The 21660-nt window shown below is 30.8% G+C and overlaps 2 protein-coding genes across 4 annotated transcripts; one reads left to right on the top strand and one right to left on the bottom strand.

The window, feature by feature from the left end:
- Positions 1-4562: 4562 nt before the first annotated feature.
- TCP-1 (T-complex protein 1 alpha subunit) lies at positions 4563-11073 on the bottom strand. Its single transcript, XM_020360477.3, has 17 exons — positions 10914-11073; positions 10767-10831; positions 10587-10676; positions 10411-10497; positions 10271-10330; positions 10092-10142; positions 9444-9539; positions 8803-8868; positions 8414-8631; positions 7948-8044; positions 7490-7576; positions 7199-7333; positions 6907-7011; positions 5968-6096; positions 5636-5739; positions 5078-5168; positions 4563-4994 (listed from the first exon to the last, which is right to left on the bottom strand). Exons 1-17 carry the CDS (start codon positions 10984-10986, stop codon positions 4908-4910), a joined length of 1641 nt encoding a protein of 546 aa, XP_020216066.1. The 5' UTR covers positions 10987-11073; the 3' UTR covers positions 4563-4907.
- A 3442-nt stretch (positions 11074-14515) lies between these two features.
- LOC109799906 (Transcriptional coactivator/pterin dehydratase) lies at positions 14516-21310 on the top strand. Of its 3 annotated transcripts, none has more exons than XM_083069306.1 (5): positions 14516-14618; positions 18402-18491; positions 18585-18704; positions 18790-18858; positions 21025-21310. In XM_083069306.1, the coding sequence occupies exons 1-5, from the start codon at positions 14591-14593 to the stop codon at positions 21111-21113; spliced, it is 396 nt and encodes a 131-aa protein (XP_082925432.1). In that variant the 5' UTR covers positions 14516-14590; the 3' UTR covers positions 21114-21310. The 3 variants fall into 3 exon arrangements, with proteins under 3 accessions (XP_082925432.1, XP_082925431.1, XP_082925433.1); XM_083069305.1 differs by lacking the exon at positions 14516-14618 and adding an exon at positions 17855-18130; XM_083069307.1 differs by lacking the exon at positions 14516-14618 and adding an exon at positions 18212-18230.
- The last annotated feature ends 350 nt before the right edge of the window (positions 21311-21660 follow it).

The raw sequence follows: 21660 nt of genomic DNA, 5'->3' as shown, positions 1-21660 counted from the left end.
AAAGTGGGACAATTTGTAAACTTATTTACGCAAACGAGGCTGTTTGTAAACAATATACACCTTTGGGACTGTTTACAACGGTGTCGCTATGGTCCATAGCGACACCCATGCCACGTGGCTTTTTTTTTTTGCCTAGGGTGGGCTGGAATGAGCCACAACAGTGTCGCTATGGATTAGGCCAAGACAGTTGATGGACCAACAAAAATGATGTAGCCCATAGCCACACCATGTAAGAAAAAAAACGAAAAAAACTAAAATAATTTAAATGTAACCTAAAAATAATAAACTCAGTTTACTTATTATATATTTATAAAAATAAAAATTAGTTATCTAAAAACGTAATTTTAAAATATATATTTAATTATATATAAGAGTGACGCTATGGCCTATAGCGACACAGTGTCGCTATAGGCCATAACGCCACTAATTAATTTGTTTTTTTTTAATTATTAACTTATTTTATTTTAAAAAAAATTTATTTTATATTAGCAGTTAAATATTAATTTGTAATTTATAAACTTATTTATTAACTAATTTCTTTTCTTTTGTATATATAATATTTTCCTTTAAATTAATTTATCACGAATTAAAAATGTATTTAATTATTTATAAGAGTGGCGCTATGGCCTATAGCGACACTGTGTCGCTATAGGCCATAGCGCCACTATTTTTGATTTTTTTTAATTATTTACAAATTCATTTTTCTCACATTTAAATATATTTTATGAATATTATTAAAAACTATATTTATATATTTATCTTTTCTGTTATTTCTATATATTTTATATATTTTATTTTTTCTATTTATGTTTATATATTTTAAAACGTGGCGCTATGGCCTATAGGGACACAGTGGCGCTATGGCCTATAGGGACACAGTGACGCTATAGGCCATAGCGTCTTTAAGTTTGACGTTTTTTTTTAATTATTAACTATATTATTTATTTAATTCTTTATTTTATATTATCATATAAATTTTAATTACTATTTTTTAACTTATTTTTTCATTAATTTCTTTATTTAATATATATATTTTTTTATTTTTTCTATTTATGTTTATATATTTTAAAGGGTGGCGCTATGGCCTATAGCGACACAGTGTCGTTATAAGCCATAGCGCCACTTACTCTGAAGTTTTTTTTTTTTTAAATTATTAAATAAATTGTTTTCTATTTTATATATATTTATTCTTTTTAAATTATTAACTTAATTAATTTTACCCACATTTTCTTTATTTATTTACTTATATTTTTTTAAGCAGTTTTTTATATTAAATATATGGCGCTGTAGGCTATAGCGACTTTATTGAAGCTGTTTTGTGGCGCTATAGGCTGTAGCGACACTATCAATATGGCTTTCATGGCTTTCGTGGAGTTTAAAAAATGCCACGTGGCATGGGTGTTGCTATGGCCCATAGGGACACCGTTGTAAACAACCCCAAAGGTGTATATTGTTTACAAACAGTCCTATTTACGTAAATAAGTTTACAAATTGCCCCACTTTGGTCAAAAAGCCTTATTTAAAAATTGAACTGCACTTATTGAGTCAGACTCAATAATAATGTTATCACATAGGCCTCTACCTCTGAGGATCTTTAAACCATAGAATATGTCCCAAAGTTCAGCATGAAGGATGGAGCAAACCCCAATCCGACAGGAGAATCCTAACATGAAATTACCCTGGTTATCACGCAGGACCCCACCACAGGAGGCAACCCGAGATGTATTGACTGCCCCATCACAGTTAAGCTTTAAGTAACCTTGGAGAGGCACCTTCCACCCAATATATAGGATTGATTGAGGAGGAGGGACTCCACGATTAGCTGTCAGGCTATATCTATTTGATAGCTCACGACTTCGACCCCGGATTTCACCCAACAGAAGAGTAGTATTAAGCTGGAATTGTTGAAAGACAAAGGTGTTGCGAGCCTTCCAATTAGCGTCTAGAGTCACTGCAAAGGTGATAGACCAACCTTTGTTTCCTCTTGATAGGTTATGTTCCAACCAATCAAGAATAGAGTTTGAGATAAGGTCAAACCCAGGGGTGTCGTTATAAAGAGATAACCAGATAGACTTTGCAAAAAGGCAGTCACGTAGTACATGTAGCGTTGTTTCCCTTTCTCTTTTGCAAATAGGACAGAGTGGATCAGTTGTTAGGCCCCTTCTACTGCGCCAATCATTTGTTACCAAGCTTTCATGAGCCACTCGCCATAATAGGCATCTTACTCGTTCTGGACCGCACCACTTCCAAATTAAATTAAATACTACATTCGTTCCATTTGATATTGTGCGAATTGCATAGTATGCAGATTTAATAGAGAAGGTTCCAGTTGAGGACCCACCCCAAACCAAAACATCTGGGTCAGTTACCAAAGAAGGGGGGGCAGACCCTATTACCTCAAACCAAAATGAGGTAGGAAGCAAATAACGAATATGGTTTAGGTCCCATGAGCCTTCCTCAGTGATATATTCAGATACTAATTTACCTTTCTCCTGGTCCGGAACTGGTTCTAGAGACACCTCAAACAGACAGGTTCGGGAAGGGAGCCAGCTGTCCATCCAAAACTGCACTTGTTTACCATCCCCAACATTCCATGCAATGAGAGGTTGGACTGGTGACCACGCATCACAAATACCTCTCCAAGTATTTGAGGAGGTTGGTTTCTTCTTAATAACTGGCATCATTTCATTCCCACACTTATATTTATCTCTCAAGACTTGGACCCATAATTTAGAGGGCTGAGAACAGATGCTCCAACAATTTTTCATCATAAAACATCTATTAACAAGCCTCATCTCTCTCAAGCCTAGACCTCCTTCATTTTTAGGTTTGCAGATCTTTGACCAAGCTACCGCATGGATCTTCCTCTGGTCACTTGTGTGGCCCCACAAAAATGATCTACATGACTTATCGATTTCATCACAAGCCTGACGGGGAAAGAAAACTATTTGCATGGTGTAGGAGGGAATTGCCGCGAGGACAGATTTGGTGAGGGTCAAACGACCAACGAAAGATAAGTTTCTTGTCTTCCACAAGCTAAGCTTTTGATTCACCTTCTCCATCACAGATCTAAGGAGACGACGATTAACTCTCTCGTGATGGATAGTAACTCCTAGATACTTACCAAGGTTATCAGTACGTTGAAATTTGAAAGCATCGCTGATCTCTTTCTTAACCGCCCAAGTCACATTTTTTGAGAAGAAGATACGAGTTTTCTCAATGCTGACCTTCTGACCTGAACTATTATTATTATATATGTCATTATTCAATAAGAAAATATTTACTTGAGATAGTGGAGAGAATGAATCTCATTCTCTTGTATTCTAATAGATATATAAAAGTAGATTAAGATTGATAAAGACTACAATAATCCTAATTTAGTTTATTAAGATTTTAAAATTAAATTTAAAAATTTAAAAATTAAGAAATATATTTAAAATAAATAAAATTTAATAAATTAAATTAAATATTCAATGCGTAAGATTAAGATAAGTCATTGGGTTTTATGAGAGTGAAAATAATCTTTAAAACACTATATCAAAAACTTTTGAAAAAATATTCTCATAAAATATTGATTTTTAGCAATTAATTTTTTCAGGTATTTATGTTTTGAATTATTTAATTAACAAATAATAGTGAAAGCAAACTTAATTGATTAAGAAAATGAAATAAAGTTATAGACGGTTAAATAGAGGCCAGACTGGGCTTGGGCCTAGCCCATACGTTAAAAGAACAAAAACCGCCTACAGAAGCGGTTTATATATTGGTATTAGAACTAGACTCCTCAGAATTGAAAGAGGGAAAAATAATAGAAAAAATCAAGAAGAAAAAAGAACCGTTCTGTCGAGAAAATTTTATCAATGCTTTATCTTTCTCTCGTTTATCTCTGTTTGGATTTTCAGTTTCTCGTTTCTGAATTTCCTTATTATCGATTTTACTTGAGTGTTGTTTTCGTTGAGCACACGAGCTTGCTCTGTCTCCAAACGCTCCTTGGCTTGAATCTTCTGAAACTTTTTTTTTTTTCGAGACGGAAAATTTACCTTTTTAATCACTAAAGATTCAAGAAAAAGCTGTTTTGATGAATCATTATTGCGGAAAGCATGTAAGGATGATTTTTCGTGTGGAGACGTGTTTCGGTTGCTTAATATCGATGAATCTTTATAAAGACTGAAGAATTGATTTGCTATTTGGTAATTTCAATTTCGGATGACCGAAATGTGACTTCAGTGGCTTGTAATATGAATTTATTTTCCAGGTGAATTCTTTGGCTAATCATTTCATATTCTATGTCATCTAGGTACTTGAATGCAATTGATGGAATTGGAGTAATGGAGCTTAAGAAATAAAAATGACAAGACCTCGAGAAGTTACATAAAATGTCATCACCAATTATATTCATCATATTAAATACAAGTTCACCTACATTCAACTTGGTTACCATTTTTGTCTCCGGAGATATCTGTTATAGCCACCCAAAAGTTTCACCAACAACGAAAAATTCTATTGTTAGCATATATTATGAACCCTCACAACATTTAAGATTAAATGGCTTGTTAACCCCATTTGCACACGTATTTAGTTCTTGGATTAAAAAAAATCAATACTACCAATGCAACATCAAAATTCCACAAACCAAACACAGCCTCAGAAAGACATGTACAAACATGCAACCAGCCAATGCATGACCAAAAATGTTTGCCTAAAATTTGTAGGAATATAAAATGCTAAGATTTAAATATAATAATCGCTACTTTCAGAGACATAATTAGAACATTTCCCCTTCAAGAACATCAAGGGCATTGAAGATAAAATGTAGATACCCTCTTCAAATGCACACCAACAGCCTGCAAAACCCCACCTTTCGTAAGCACTGGGAAGTAAATGGCTCCTAGATTCAATTACACACTTTAATCCTCTCCATTTTGACTTTCTTCCTTGACAAGCTTGATCATGTCATCAATTCGAAGGATAGTGATAGCAGCTTCAGTTGCAAACTGGTAAAAAAAAATGCTCAGACAGCTGTATAGAAAGCTGTTTCACGAAGTTAACAACTGATGATATTTAACTAAATACGTACCTGAATAATTTTGACTTTGCTCATTGCGGGCTCAATGACTCCAGCATCCAAATTGTTTCTGATTTTTCCTTCCGAAAGGTCCAAACCCATGCTGGGGAAAAAAGAAGCAAAACAATATCGATATTTTAATGCAATAGAAAAATACTACAGCTTATCCAGCATCATTTAAATGGTTACTTTTCTTTCGGTTAACGTATTCCCATGTTGGAATAATACTTGAATCTCTATATTATGGGCAGATGCAAAAAAGTTATTTTACCTGTCCAAAAAACTACAACCAAATACATACACACAAAACACCCAAATAACCCAAAATATGACACATGATCTTGCAAAACCATGTCAGTAGCTTCACGTCAACTGGTTATGAAATTTTTGTGTGTAAGCAATTAAGCATATCAGATGAATTACCATTCCTATACACACAGGTTGGAAGAAAATACTAACACCTACACGTATCACGACTTTACAAGGATAAATTCAACACACAGACCCAAAGCTAGGAAGAAGACAAATACAAACGAAATGCTACAGTTAAAATTACTAGTAAGTAAATACCTTGATAAATGTTTCTTATCAGCTTTAGTTTGCGCTGAATGGTGATACGCCCGTAATTTTGCAACAAGCTCGGTGGCATCCTTAGCAGCATTAACAGAAAGAACCTGCACCAGGTAAAAAGTAATCCGTTATATCACATTCAACCCACAAAAGACCACTAGACTACCATTACGGAGAAAATTACAGAATTAACTATCTTGTATAGAAACTACACAGAGCTATACTCAAACTTAATTATTGGACTGGGGATGGCGATCAAACTTTACACCATTTGTTGAACAAGGGCCCACCACCCTAGTTATATGAAAAATAAGCAGAAGCTTGTAACTTACCTTTGGAATGATTAACAGAGACTCAGCAAATTCTGCTATAGCCAACTGCTCCCGAGATCCTAAAGTTGTAGCAAGGTATTCCAAATAAACTGATAATGCTGCTTCAACAGCACCTCCACCAGCTACCACCTGAATTTTATATATAAAAAAATCAAGCAAAGAACACACAAAATAGGAAATTGAAGGGGGAAAGGAGGAGTATCTATTAAGTGTAGGCCTATGCATAGGATGATATAATTCACTACAATCAATGAAGACTGAAGGAGTATCCATTTCACCATCAAAATCCTAACCCCACATCCCCAGCTCACCCAAATCCTCACTGTTGCTGATAGTAAGCTATACAACCTAACTGCATACATTTCATGATTTCCACTATAAATTTCCTTCTGCACTCACTGCATACATTCAAGTCAGGGAACAAATCTGGCCAAAAGCTTAAAACAACCTAGAAGCCACCTTAAAATATTAATCAAGAATGGTTATGTAATCTTCACTCTTGACAAGTAGAATCTCGTATTTCATAAAGTAAAATGTCCATAAGTTGTAATAGTTTTTAGAATCCAAATTAATTGGCCTTACTTTGGGCTGTAGCACACTCTGAATGTAGTTTATAATACAACACAAAAGTGTCATTTACTACACAAACAAAAATTTATGTGGCTAAATGGGTATAGCTTGATGAAAGAGCATGCTTGTAGCAGTCTGTAAGCCACAAATGTTTGCTAGAGCCAATTCTGGATGTAGTTAATAGAATCCAAATTAATTGACCTCACTTTAGGCTCTCTGGATTTAGTTTATAATACAACTAAAAGAACAAATTAAGAGAAATCATATTAAGACAACTAAAACAACATAAAAAGAGATCACTTGAATAACCAAATCTAAAAATTTCAACCAAGGTAAAATGAAAGCAGCTAAGGAATGCAGGATATCTACCGTATTTGATTCAAGAGTTCTCTTGACAATTGATAATGCATCATGCAGTGCTCTATCCATCTCATCAAGCATATGGTCATTTGCACCTCTTAGAACCAAAGATACCTATTGAAAAATAACACGGAATCAGGTGATACCATAAGCTATCCACAATGTGCAGTAGATAGGGATTTCCCTTTTTCAGCCATTGAGGATTCTTGATCCTTCAAATTCCTTGTGCTATTCTCTGTCTTTACGAAAATAATCTTTTACTGAGAAAGATAAAATTCTACAAGTCAATCAAATCACTTACTGCACTTGTAGTTTTGGTCCCTTTGATCATAACAACGGCATCATCAGATATTCGCTCCTCAACAACCTCATCAGCACATCCAAGAAAAGATGGTTCAAATGTTTCCTCCCCTTCCATATCAGCAAATGTTGAGACCTGTGTGAACGTAGAAATCAAGTCCAGTGATACATAAAGGAAACTAGTATTCAACACTTGGATAAATAAAAATTCTATTGCAATAAATACTCAACTTCAGTGCCAACTTCCTAATATTTCAATTCAAATCAAGAAATTTAAATTAAACAAGCCTACCAATGTTGCACCAGTAGCCTTGGCAACATGACGCATATCCTCCTTACGCACACGTCTAACAGCAATTGCCCCAGCCTCAACAAAATACTGAAACAAGAATTAAAGTCAGAAAGAAATACATAAATTCATTACTTCTCATGTCACTCATCAGAAATAGAACACAATAGCCTTTCTTCTCAACTACTAGGATCTTTTAAGTAATATCTATAATCAAGATATAAATCTGATGATTAATAAAAATGTTTTAATTTGAATGCACTTAAACAGACACCATAGTACTGCACTATTGTCTATTGGTTTGCTTCCTCTTTCAGATTTGGTATCAGGATCAGTGACTTATACAAGGATCAAAACATGAGATGCTAAACATTTTCTTTGATATGCTAAATGTAAGAATATAACTAAATCCTCTTACTCGAGGAAAAATGTCATTAGAAAAGTACCATAAAAAAACATACCTTAAGTGCCATGTCATCAATTCCTTTAGTAGTCAGTACAACATTAGCTCCAGCTTTCAGTAGTTTTTCAATACGTTCCTTAGTCATATCAGCCTCTCTGCAATTTAAAAAAATGGCCACTTGTATTTTATCTTGCAAGATGATATGGATGGAGCATTCTCCCAAACCAAGTAAAAGCAAATTCCAACAGTGAAACTTAACATGAGATGGCTTACACAATTAGATCAATATTTTTTATAAGAACTACACAAATCAATAATTGACCATAATATTTTGAGTATTTAGCTTAACAGGGCATTGGATTGACTTCATGCCTATCATCCAAAATACTTCTACTTATGCATATGTTATACAGTTTTATTTTTCAATAAGATAATAGATTTATGCTCATTATATTTTAGGAAAATGAATCCAGGAGGGATGGTATCATAGTAATATGGAAGCCATATGATCATACTGACAGTACCTTTGACGAATTTTCTCTAGCTCCCTTGGATCAGTGACTAATACTTGAACTCCCAATTGCATTTTTGTCTTCTGAAGATTGAAATCAAGACAGGCAATTTTTGCAGGGGCAACCCTAAGGGGCATTCCTTGAGCTGCACGTCCAGTATTTAGAGCATAACCATTCATCAGAAAGCTGTCTCTAGCACTTTTTCCATGAGCCTTCAATATATTGATTCCCTGGAACATGAGTTGCAAAAGAAACAAGGAATTAAATCTATTAAAATCCTATGAAAATTAAAGCAGGTAAGAAGCAAGATTAAACTACATATTACAGTTGTTCAACACATTGCTCAAAATTGGCATTTTACGTCAAGGAAAAGAACAAATCAGAGGAATTCTACTACCAACCTTGATTGGATATTTAACTTCACCTCGAGCATTGGTCATCTTTACAGATTGCACTGCATCTACAACCTGTGTAAATTCAATTGCACACATAAGTTAATTTCACTGCCGAAAAAACAATGACAAACCTATACCCACAGTCTACAGACAAGATTAGATGTCCCAAAATAGCATTTAGCAATATTTTCATTACTAATAATCAGTAAATTCAGAACAATGAGCCTACATAATGAGAAACATGGACACTTTTAAAAGGTTTTCCCCTCTCAACTACTTCTTTTCTATCTATAAAAGCTCAAATCCAAGATATTACTTAAAAGATCCTAGTAGGAACTGTGAAGTTTAAATCAAGAAAATATTTTAGTTCCTTTCTTCTCGAGCTGAAAGAAAGTGTAAAATCTAGTAAGAAGGCTAGGAGAAATTTTATTTTAAAAAGGAGTTTGAATGATATGAGGATAAAAAAGAATACAACCTTATCAAAATATCAAGTTTTCAAATTACTAATCCAGCTAAAAACTATAATAGGATACAAGCTTTATACAATTGGATACGAACTAACTATAATTTGCGGAACATGGCGTGCATCAATCATGTGGTATAAACTATCAATATTCAACATAAAGTAATTGCAATTACAAACTTACCAAATTGGCAAAGAAGTCACTATCACCAGCTATCAACTTTGACGACATACTGGTCTTGGCACAGTTAATTAGTGAATCCTTTCCCAGCTTTTCAACCTACAAGTCAAGAGCACAATCCTACTGAGTAACACATGATATACAACAATTTGCAAATGCATTAATCTTTGGACATAACAACAGCTTTAAGACCCAAACCATGCTTCTCAGAAAATAAGACAAGGAACCAATAGCCAATAGATGAAAGCTTTCATACCCGCAAGTCACATCCCAAAATACCTTTTGCATTAGTAAATGATTGTAACATCAATGCAAAATGGAAGACAGGAAAAATAAGCATATTAGGCAGTAGTATGATATTATTGGGCAATGACAAATTTAAGGAAATCAAATTATAAAAACTCAATGAATGGAATACAGCATACAACAACTCTACACAGCCATGACTGCAAAAAATGTGATGGAGCAACAATTATGGAACTAACATCATTGCCTTTCAAATTTGCTAACAGTACCATCTATCAACAATCTAAGAAGAGGGAGAGGAGACGACAAGGAAGTGAGGAACAAAAAAAGTTCAGTCCCTGTACAGATAACTTAAGCTTTAAAAATAGACATACAAAATATAAAGGCTTATTAAGGAGATCTTACCTTGACAGACAGCTTTTCTTCTACATATTTACAAGCTTCTCTCATAGCAAGCTATCCAGAATAATCAACATAAATATAAGTTAAACTACGCAAATCCTCAATTTCATAATTGTAGCCACAAAGATTAAAAAAAATGCAATAGACATTCAGAAAAGTTTGAGAAATTAAAAGACACTTACTCTATATCCACTGATAATCGAGGTTGGATGAATCTTGTTCCTGACAAGGTCATTAGCCCTCTGCATAAAATAAAACTCGTTAGTTCCATCACATCCGAGAAAAAACAAAAACGCTGGCAAAAAGAGAGCGTTTCATTTACTTTGAGAAGCTCAGCAGCTACAATGACGACAGAAGTAGTTCCATCTCCAACTTCCCTGTCTTGAAGCTCCGCCAGCTCCACCAAAACCTAATAAAAACACACACACGCGCACAAGAGTGAGTAACAGCGATGAAGCAAAAGAAGAAAACTCGAAGAGCGAGTGAAGTTTCGCTCACCTTGGCAGCAGGATGCTCCACTTCCAACATCTTGAGAATAGTAGCACCGTCGTTGGTGATGGTGACGTCGCCAATGTCGTCGACGAGCATCTGAAACGAAAGCGCATTGAATCGCATCGGACATTGCTTATTTGGTGTAAGATCTATGGAGATAGAGAGAAGGAGAAGGAGAAACAGTACCTTGTCGAGGCCAACGGGGCCCAAGGAGCTTTTGACGATGTTCGCAACGGCTTGGCATGCCACCACTGGATTCACAGAGTGAAGGAACGATGTTAGAAATGGTTGAAGAAGAAGAAGAAGAGAGAGAGAGAGAGAGAAATACGGTACCGTTTTGGGTGCGAACGTCCTGGCCGGACTGTCGGTCGCCGGCGATGTCAGGGGTTTGCGCAACAACCGCCATTGCGAAGTGTGTAGTCTAGGGCTTCACTCACGCTACACAGGACAAAGGGTTTTTCTTTTTAAACTTCGCCCTTTCTTTCCTCTCCTTTTCTTTTTATGTGTGCTCTATGCTTTCTTTTTTCTTTTTTTCTTTTCCCCCTTGTCTCTATTTTATGTTTTGATTGGACAAAGAGTGAATTAGAAAAAATAAGATTATAAAATAATAATAAAAATAAAGAAGAATTTATATTTCTTGGTTTGAAATAAAATAAATAATTGGAAATTTTGCTTTTGCCCATTTATTTAGTTGAATGAAAAACAAAAAATATGTACAAATATATATAATAATAAATGTTATTTTTAATATAATAATTTTTACTCCATCTACTTTTTTTTTTAAGTTTGCTCATTTCTTAAATTATATTTCATTCCAGTTAAAGTAGGTTAAATTGTGTTTCACAAGATATTTGAAGAATTTATACATTATTTTGATCAAAACAAGATTGTTTGGTGTGGGAACTTGTTTTATAAACTTATATAATTTATTTTTCATAAATTACTTGAAGTATTTTATAGTATATAAGCTCTTGAAATATGCTTAATAGGTTATTCAACGAACTTATAAGTTTATTTGTCTAACTTATAAATTAGTTTCATTATAATTAATTGATGTGTAAGTTAATACGAGCTTTTTTTTTAGTTTATAAGTTATTTTTATAAGTTACTCAATGTAATTTATACCTTATAAGCTCTTGACTCTTTCTTTTTCTCCTTTTTATCTTCATTAAATTATTTCAAAACTTCTTTTACTTTTTTAATTTATAAATTATTTTCCTATTAATATCATTTTATCACTCTTATGATAAAAATTATTTATGTCATTTTACACTTATTAACTAACTTATTAATCAATTTTACTAAATATTTTTAATTCAATTATCTAACTCATCAATTTACGGGTTTTCAACTCTAAGTTTACAGTTTATAAGGTTTCAATGAGTTTATAAGTTGGTAATACCAAACACACCCTCAATTTTATTTTTCTCTTTCTCTTTTTATATTCATTAATTTACTTTAATTTTTACACCCTTTTAATTTATAAATCATTTTCCTATCATATCATTTTATTACTCTAATGGTAAAAATCATTTTATGTCATCTTACACTTATTAGCTAACTTACAAATTAATTTTACTAAACATTTTTAATTCAATTATCTAGTTCATAAACATAAAGTTTTTCAGCTCCAAGTTAATAGTTTGTAAGATTTCAATGAGCTTATAAGCCAATTATACCAAACATGTCCTTTTTTTTTTTCTCTTTCTTTTTTATTTTCATTAATTTACTTTAAATTTTGTTTTATCAATATTTTTTTAGAAATCATTTTGTCTATATGGTATTCTCTCACTTCATTATCAAATAAACAAATATGTTTTGTTATATTAATTAGTTAGCTTAACAACTAATTTTATCACACATTTTCATTTCAATCAGTTAATTTATAAGTTTACAACTTTTCAACTTCTATTAGAAGTGGTCAAATAAGTTGATTACTCACAAACTGACCCATCATTCTGAGTCAAATGATGTAGTGAGTTAGCTCACTAACATATTTTATTTTTAAATGTTATTTTTAAAGTCAGGATATGTAACTTATATGTAAGAATGAGACTAAGAAGGCATGTGTGTTGTGTTGGACTTCCTCGGATTAGCAAATTGAAAAAATGGAAGTGATGAGTGGTAAATCTTTAATTTTCTATTTTAACAAACCAGGCCACGATAGAGAGGCAACCTACTTTCTGGTATAAATTGTATTATGCTTCTAATATTTGTCTTTCTTGTACCTATAAATCTATAGTTGCTAGTGAACATATATTTTTGGTTTAAATGAATTTCTTCCTTTTGATAGGAGTGTCCTTTTTAGCCAAATTCAGGTAAAGTTAAATTTTGTTGAAGAAATAATAACACAAAGGCGAGAATAATCTAAAATCTGTAGCTTTACAATTGAAGTGGATTGTTTTTTATCTTAATTTATTATTTTTGATGAAGTAGTCTACCAATCTATCTTTAGATAGAACAAATCAATATTTTTAGTCTATTTTTATCGCATGAATCAACATTTTTCTACCTTGTTTTTGGTGAATTGACGATTGAGTGTGTCCGTGTCACTCCAAATTTATAACTTGTATTTTATAAATTTTTAGCTAATTTACAAACTTTTTGTCAATTTATACCCTAATTTTACCATATACATTATAAAATAAAATAAAAGACTAATTTAATATCTCATAACTCTTATATGTTGAATTATAGTTACATATTTTTGTTAATAGTTTTTTTTTTTCTTCTAATCTATTGCACTTTTTCTAACACCTAAACTACTACGACCACCTATACTCTCTTGGTGTCATTTAAAAAATAGTCATCTTTTTTTGTCTTTTGTATTTCAAGAGAAACGGTTAAAAATATGTCCTCCAAGAACATATCAATCAGTATCGTATATTTTCATAAATCATACAATAATAAAATATTTTCATAAATTATTATATGTTTTGTTATTTATCTTTATTTGACTTTTTTCATTAGTATTTAAAAATTTTAGATTTCATTGATCCTACTAAAACAATTTATTTTGGTGATTCACATTTGATATAATTTAACATTTTAAAATCTAAATTCATTTATACATTTTATAAAGCCTTTAAGATGAAAAAATTATTGTCAATAATTAATTTTAGTTATGTGCCAACCTTTTATCATCTATTTTTATTTTCATGTATTAATTATTGTGAATTTTTTGAAATTTACCATTTGATTGAAAAAAAAATTACTTCTAGATCATATATACAAAATTTAATATTAATTCAATATAATTTGATATTTCATTCTTACTGAATAAAATTAACGTAATGTATATATTTTAAAATATACTAAAATATGAATATTTTGACTACCATTAAATTATTGTTCAATTTTGACAAAATTTGATATAAACATACAAGGAGACATGAATTTATAATTCAACGATTGGCTTGACAAAATTGTAAATTGTAAAATAGTATAATAGTTGATAAAAGTTAAATTGATGTCATTGAATTTTTCTCATTTAAAGATATTTACTTATTCAAATTTTAAAGATATTTTACATATTTAAATGTATTATCTATTTATATAAATAATTTATTTTAAATTATAGCTATTTATAATAAATATTTAACATATGAATTACATATGTTAAAATACTAGTCATATATAATTCGCAAATTAAAATATTAATTAATAAATATAAATCATTACTCGTAGATGTACTTTTAAATAAAATCGCATAAAAAAAATCAACCCAACTAATTTTATAAAATAAAATAACAAAATATAACTATGATGGATTTGGAAGTTATTGTATTGAAAATTCAAACTTTGTTACATTATACATAAAGAAAAAAAAAAAACTAGGGTTGCGATGCTACATTTTCGAGAGAAACGATTAGCAGTTTGTTAATCAACAAAGATTAGTGACACTATTTACGCAATATTTTACCCAATTAATCCATTTTTTGCTCTTTGTACATTCACTCTTTTGGATCCTTCTTGATCTCCAACCTACCATTACCTTTTTTTCTCCAAATATGGATTCTTCTCGCATCTCGTCTACATGTGGGTTCACACAATAAATAAGTTTGTCTTTCTTTTCTGTCCTGCATGTTATGACTCTTCAATAACTTGTTTTAATTGTTATATTGCTCATATGTTAATGATTTTTTTGTGTCTGTATGTGTATTCATCACTAATTGAGATTCACTTGTCATTGTTGCAACATGAATGTTACTCTTTAAAATATAAGTCTAACTTGCCCATAGTTCTTGTATTTACTCATCATGTCATTAAGATACAAAACTAGGATTGTGATGCCAAATTTCCAAAAGAAACGATTAGCATTTTGTTAATCAACAAAGATACGTGACACCATCTATACAAAATTTTATCCAATTAATCCATTTTTTTCTCTTCGTATGTTCATTCTCTTGGATTCTTCTCGATCTCCAACCTACCATTACCTTTTTTTCTCCAAACATGGATTCTTTTCGCATCTCATCTACTTATGGGTTCATACAATAAATAAGTTTTTCTTTCTTTTTTGTCCTGCATGTTATGACTTTTCAATAGCTTATGTTTTAATTGTTATATTGCTTGTATGCTAATGTTTTTCTTGTGTCTGTATGTGTATTCATCATTAATCGAGTTTCACTTGTCATTGTTTCAACATGAATATTACTCTTTAAAAATAACTCTAACTTGCCCATAATTATTGTCTGTACTCATCACGTCATTAAGATACAAAACTAGGGTTGCGATGCCACATTTATGAGAGAAATAATCAGTAGTTTGTTAATTAACAAAGATAAATCATCTATGCAACATTTTACCCAATCAATCTTTTTTTTTTCTTTGTACATTCATTCTTTTGGGTTCTTCTCGATCTCCAACCTACCATTACTTTTTTTTTTCTCCAAACAGAGATTCTTCTAGCATCTCGTCTCTGTGGGTTCACACAATAAATAAGTTTGTCTTTCTTTTTTGTCCTGCATGTTATGGCTATTCAATAGCTTATGTTTTATTTGTTATATTGCTCGTATGTTAGTTCTTTTCCGTTGTTTGTATGTGTATTCATCACTAATTGAGTTTCACTTGTCATCGTTTCAACATGAATGTTACTCTTTAAAATATAACTCAAACTTGTCCATTATTATTGTATGTACTTATTATGTCATTAAGATACAAAAGGATCAAGTTTAAAGTTTCATCGAGTAGGAATTCACTTATTAGATTGAGAAAGTTTTGTGGGACTAGAAAATTGTGTACCATGCGGTGCATTAAATAAGGAAAAGAATAATTGAAGGTAAACCTCATATTTGAGTAGTATGGTGAAAAGAAAGACAAAAAGAAAAACATATATATTAAAAGACAAGAAATGTGATGTGATGATAAATATAGAGAAAAATAGAAGAAAAAATGGAGTGGAGTGGAAGAAAAAAAAACAAATTTTAAGAAAAATAATGTGTATAAGACAAATACACATTAAGACTGATTTCAATGAGTTTTCGTTTAGATCCATCACATTTCTTGATCTCATGTTCTTGATGTCATTGCCTACTTACTTCATCTTTCTTTCACCTTATATATAAATTACAATTTTTGATTTGCTTGATATTGGTTTGAATATAAATTTTAAACTTCCATTTTGATATGACTTGTGAATTTTTTTATTGTATTCTTTTATTATTGAACTGATTTTGTTTGCTCAAAGTTCACGGTGAAATGATGACATAATGATTTTTATGACGGATTAGAGTTTTATCTTAACAACACGATCATGTTATTATTATGGTGGTTTGAGGTACAAGTCCATGGAGTTACATAATGTCGAGATAGTGTTTTAGTACGAAAAAATGCTTGAACTATAAAGGGTATAGGATAAATTAGGAAGATGAGAGATAAAGAAAAAATAAATTATTGAATTAAAAATAAGCAAATCTAATTGCCTCAAATGACTTTTTCATGATAAAAAAATATGAGAAGGTTTCTTCATTTGTTCCTTGCTTTTTTTTTTTATAACAAATTTTGTCACCATCTATATTCTAAAATTTCATAGTTCTTGATGTATAATGAAATTTTGTTTTCTTTTAGAGTATGTTGAAAAAAATACTTATTTTATATGTATTTATGATCTTCGACAAAGATTAGTCAATATTTTTGACGTTTGTACCAAATATCATAATTATATAAAATAAAAACAAAATTTGATTTTATTTTAAAATATATGATTATTTTTATTTATCCAAATACTCACTTATTTCTATATTATTGCTCAATCTATTCATCTTTCAACAATTATTTACCAAATACTGAGAGATGATTTCTTAATGTATTAATAATATTATATATATAAAGGAATTATTTGTTTTTGGTGAATACATTATTGTTGAGAATTTCAACCTTTAAAAAATTGTATAATAATGATTAATAAAAGTTATTTTTTAATATATTATTTTTCTTAATAATTGTCTACCATATTCACTAATGTAGGTGTTTAAAGAAAGGCATGGAATGTCTTTTACTCACCAGTATATATAAAGACAAATTTTTATTTTTATGTACATAATATTTTTTTACATTTTTAATCATTAAAAAATTTAAAAAATTACACAATAGTTATTAATAAAGGTCATAAAATCATGCAAATATGACATAATTGATTAAGTTTTTTTACTATTACTAGTTAGGTTTGAGATCAAAGTTTAACTTTTCTCATGTTTCATATTCTTTCATGCGAATTTGGTATAAGAATAAAGCAAACGGTTTGTAATTCCATTGAGAATCTTTAAAAAGTTTGTAATTAACTTTGATTTTACATATAATTGTGTCCTATTCTAACTTTAACTTTTCTCTATTAGAAAAAAAAAGGTTTATAAATTTTATTTGTTGTGCAACTTTTATTCTACACGCTATTCCTAATTTCCTACCTCTCTATATTATAATTTTTTTTATCATTATTAATTTGAGTTTAAAAAAAAATAATTTTTTTACATATATATATATATATATTTAAAAAATATCAATATTAAAAATAATTTATATTATAATATAAATTATTTATCCTAAATCTTAGAAATATTTAATTCATTAAAAATATTCATTTATCTTAAAAATGTTATTATTATTATTATTTTAAATTTATCAAATTTACAATAATGATACATTGACACTCGTGTTCGACTCTAAACTAGGATACGTGTATACTTAATTCTTAAGTGCTCTTTACTAGTACACTAGTATTGCTACTTTAAATAAGGAATAAGAAATAGCTTAATTCCCATCATAACTAATAAATTTAACTTATTTAGCTTACAAAACGCATTGCCAGGAATTTATGAATATGCAGCAACCAAGAAACCTCTTTACATACTTCTCTAGAATCGTGCAGCTGAGAACGGCGGAGGGGGTGCTGCGCCTCTGCGGCGGAGCGGCGGTCACCAGGTGGTCGCCTGCTGGGGGAGCAGCTCTGTTCGCGACGGTAACGGCCGACAGATTGGGGACCAAAAACGATTTTGGAAAGAGGAAGATTAGTTTGTGCAGTACACGTTCAGAAGCAACAGAGAAGAAGAAGAGTATTCGATGAAACCATTACTTTTTAAAATTAAAATTATATGTGTGTGTGTGTGTGCAGTTGGAAAATGAATGCCTATTTCCCTTATTAATAAATAAAAGGTAAAAAAATATGCATCGAGAAATCGTCTTTCCGGATAACTGATTTATCATCTTTGTTATAAGATGAATACATTGGTAGATAATTTGGGGATGAGTATTTGAGTATATAAAAAATAATAATTATGATTAGTTTTATAAATTTTCAACGATTTTTCCTTTGTTCTGTCTTAGGTTTGACAGATAAGAAATGTGTACCATGCAATCTGAAGGAGTTGCGGCCCATGAGTGAGGGTGCAGCACACACTCTAATGCCACAGGTTTGTTTATGTCAATTTTAGTTCTTTTAATGTTTATGTCAATTTTAGTTCTTTTAAGTGTCATTGCCTTGGAAATTGATGTTGGTTGGTTAGGTAGCTGAGTGGAATTTGGTAAACGATGATGGTGTCATGAAGCTGAGGCGGTCATGGACAGTGAAGACTTTCACCAAAGGATTGGAATTTTTCAGGGTAGTAGCTGTTCTTGCTGAAAGTGAAGGTATCATGCTCTGTCTTTATTTTATTATTCATTATTGAAATTCAAAGGGTACTGGCAAAATGTAACCAAAATGTTTATAATGCAGGTCATCATCCTGATCTTCACCTTGTTGGCTGGAATAATGTTACTATTGAGATTTGGACTCATGCTGTTGGTATGATTTGTTATTGCTCACGTTATTCATAGTGTGTTTGGGTAACACTAGAGAGTCAATTTTACCCCCAAATTTGCGGTGATACTATGAAAAGTAGAAGGAACTATTTGTTTTTTGTTTGCCTTCGCCACAAAAAACAACTGATTATTTTTCACCATGAAGTTACTCTAAATACTCTATTAATCTAAAGCTGGTAGAAGAGAAATAATGTCAAAGTACTGTGTATTAGGCACTGTTGATTTTAATGAAATTAAAAATGGTGTTTTTAATCTTTAAAAAAATTTAAATTTTAGTTTTTATTCCTGATTTTTAAAACATTGGTTTTAGTTTCTATATTTTTTTTTAAAAAGTTAATCACCTATACACTGCCAGTGTAAAGTTTTTTTATACTGACAACCAATTATATCTTTTAATTGTGCTATGTCATTGTTAAAAGTAAATGTGTTTCCAGTGACATGTCACAATTAAAAGATATAATTGGTTGCCATTGTAAAAAAACTTTACATTGACAGTGTATAAGTGATTAACTCTTTTTAAAATACCCAAAAATTTTGTCCATGTATAGGGGAAAACTGTTAGCTTTAGAAACTTAAATTTGAGTACCTTAAAAAATACAGAGACAAAAACTGCTAGTTTTGAAAGTCAGGGACAAAACCAAAACCCGGAAATTGTTTAGGACTGATAACACCGTTAACCCAAAAAATTTATTCATTTAGAAGATTTGATGCCTACTAGCTTGCAGATAAACATCATGGGTTAAATGAGCACAGTTCTGTCTTGATTCCAATTTCTATTTCATTATAAATCCATTAATTTTAACTTTGAAGATATTGTAGATTTTAGCGCAAATATTTACACAGGTTTCTGGTTTTAATCACCTGCTTCTCTGGAAAGCAAATGATTTCCTCTCTCTTTGGACAGAGAGAGAGAGAGAGAGAGAGAGAGATTAAATGGATTTATGAAAATCACCCTTTGATTGCAGATTACTTGAGTCCCTCCAGAAGCTTCAATCATAATAAATAAGCTTCAGTTTTCATTTGTTGTTTATTTGCATAAATGTGTTGTGACAAGGAAAGGAAAACAAAATAGAAAATCCTGTTTGAGATCATGTGGTATATTGGAAGTAAAACTAATGAAGGCTACGAATGTTTAGTGATGAGTACAACATGTGAAAATGTAATATTGGAGGAAAATTAAGGACATGTTTGATTTGAGAAAATGTTTTTGCTTTCATTTTTTAGTTTTACTTTTAATTAAAAATAGCACATTGTTTTCATTTTGTGATTTTATTTTCAAAGAATTGTATGGAAAAAAGTGAAAATAATAAATGTTTTCATTTTTTCTATACAAATCTTTGAAAATAGAAAATAAAAAATTTAGTAGCATTTTTAAAATTAAGAATGAAAACAAGTAACAAAGTTGAAAATATTTTCTCAAAGCAAACTTACCTTTAGTGGAAAGAAATTATATATTTTGAATCTTTACATTCATCTGCCTCTTTTGAAATATAGGCCATTTAAATAATGAGGCAAATGAGTTGATTCATTTAACCCTTTGTTGATCAATTTTGACTTACAGGTCACTAAAATAAACAGACTAGTTAGTTGAATCATGTATGCATTTTTCTTTGGATTGTCTGTTTTCATCTCAAGTCTTTGGTGGAAATCTTTCAATAGGAATGAACAGAAATGGTGCAATATTTTTCTTAAATACTCCTTTTTTATTGTCCGGCTAATTAGGCTTTACCTGGTTTTCCTGCCTTTTCCGTCACACTTTTTCTTTTCTAACTGAACTTGTACAAAACATACCCTCTGCTTGTGGTTATGATATACCATTTGTAAAAAATTGAAATTTGTATTTGCATAAATGGTAGTAAATGATAATATGTTAGAGCCATTCTGGTTAGATAACTTAAAGCTTTGATATTGATCATATGTATGTTTATCTTTGAAGCTTTTGGGTGTAGCTATTAACGCAACTCATTTGTATCTGTAGTAGATGATTTCAGTAATATCATAGGTTAACCATACAATATTTTAAGATTAACAGTATTTGGTGGCTCAATCAAGCATGTTTCCATTGTTGTTTTTTTAACGTTTATTGTTCTTAAATTTACTACCTAATACAGATTACACACATTAGTCTAACTGATGCATGTTCACGCAGGTGGGCTGACAGAAAACGACTTCATACTTGCTGCTAAGATTGATAAGCTCGATGTTCTTAACCTACTGAGACGGAAGCCTACAGACTGAGTCAACAATGTTAAGGAGTATTAGCAAGAACTATTACATGTCTATTTGCAGTAATATTTTGTTTTAAGAATTAGGACATGGAGCATATCACAGCATCGAGTTCTTTTTTTCACTTTTCAGGGTATTAATACATTTTCATTTCTATATTTGCCTGAAACTAAGTATAGAATATCTGGAATGATCCTTTTCACCTAAAAGCCTGTTAATGCTTGTGATCACACTTCGAGTATTTGAGATACAAAAGCTATAATAAATTCTTTTTAAGAATAAAGTAAATACACCGGTATATTTTTTTTATCCATTGGAATTGAGTATTAGGAAGCTCCCAATAATACTCTATTCAATTAACTGGATTAGACTTCTTTAATCTTGTATTTTTGTATGACAATAATAAAAATTTATTTTAACAATATTAATGGTTTTGTTGGCAATGATCTATTTTGTTAAGTTTGAATAATAACTTTTGAAATGATAATGATTCATTAAATATATATATATATATATATTTTTTTTTTCTTTCTTTTTTACTTATACAAATATAATTTCA

The sequence above is a fragment of the Cajanus cajan genome, chromosome 2 (genome assembly GCF_000230855.2).
Source record: "Cajanus cajan strain Asha chromosome 2, NIPB_CcT2T_4, whole genome shotgun sequence".
Taxonomy (NCBI): Eukaryota; Viridiplantae; Streptophyta; class Magnoliopsida; order Fabales; family Fabaceae; genus Cajanus; species Cajanus cajan.
Note: the sequence above shows the minus strand (reverse complement) of the source record. Positions and strands in the feature narration are given on the sequence as shown.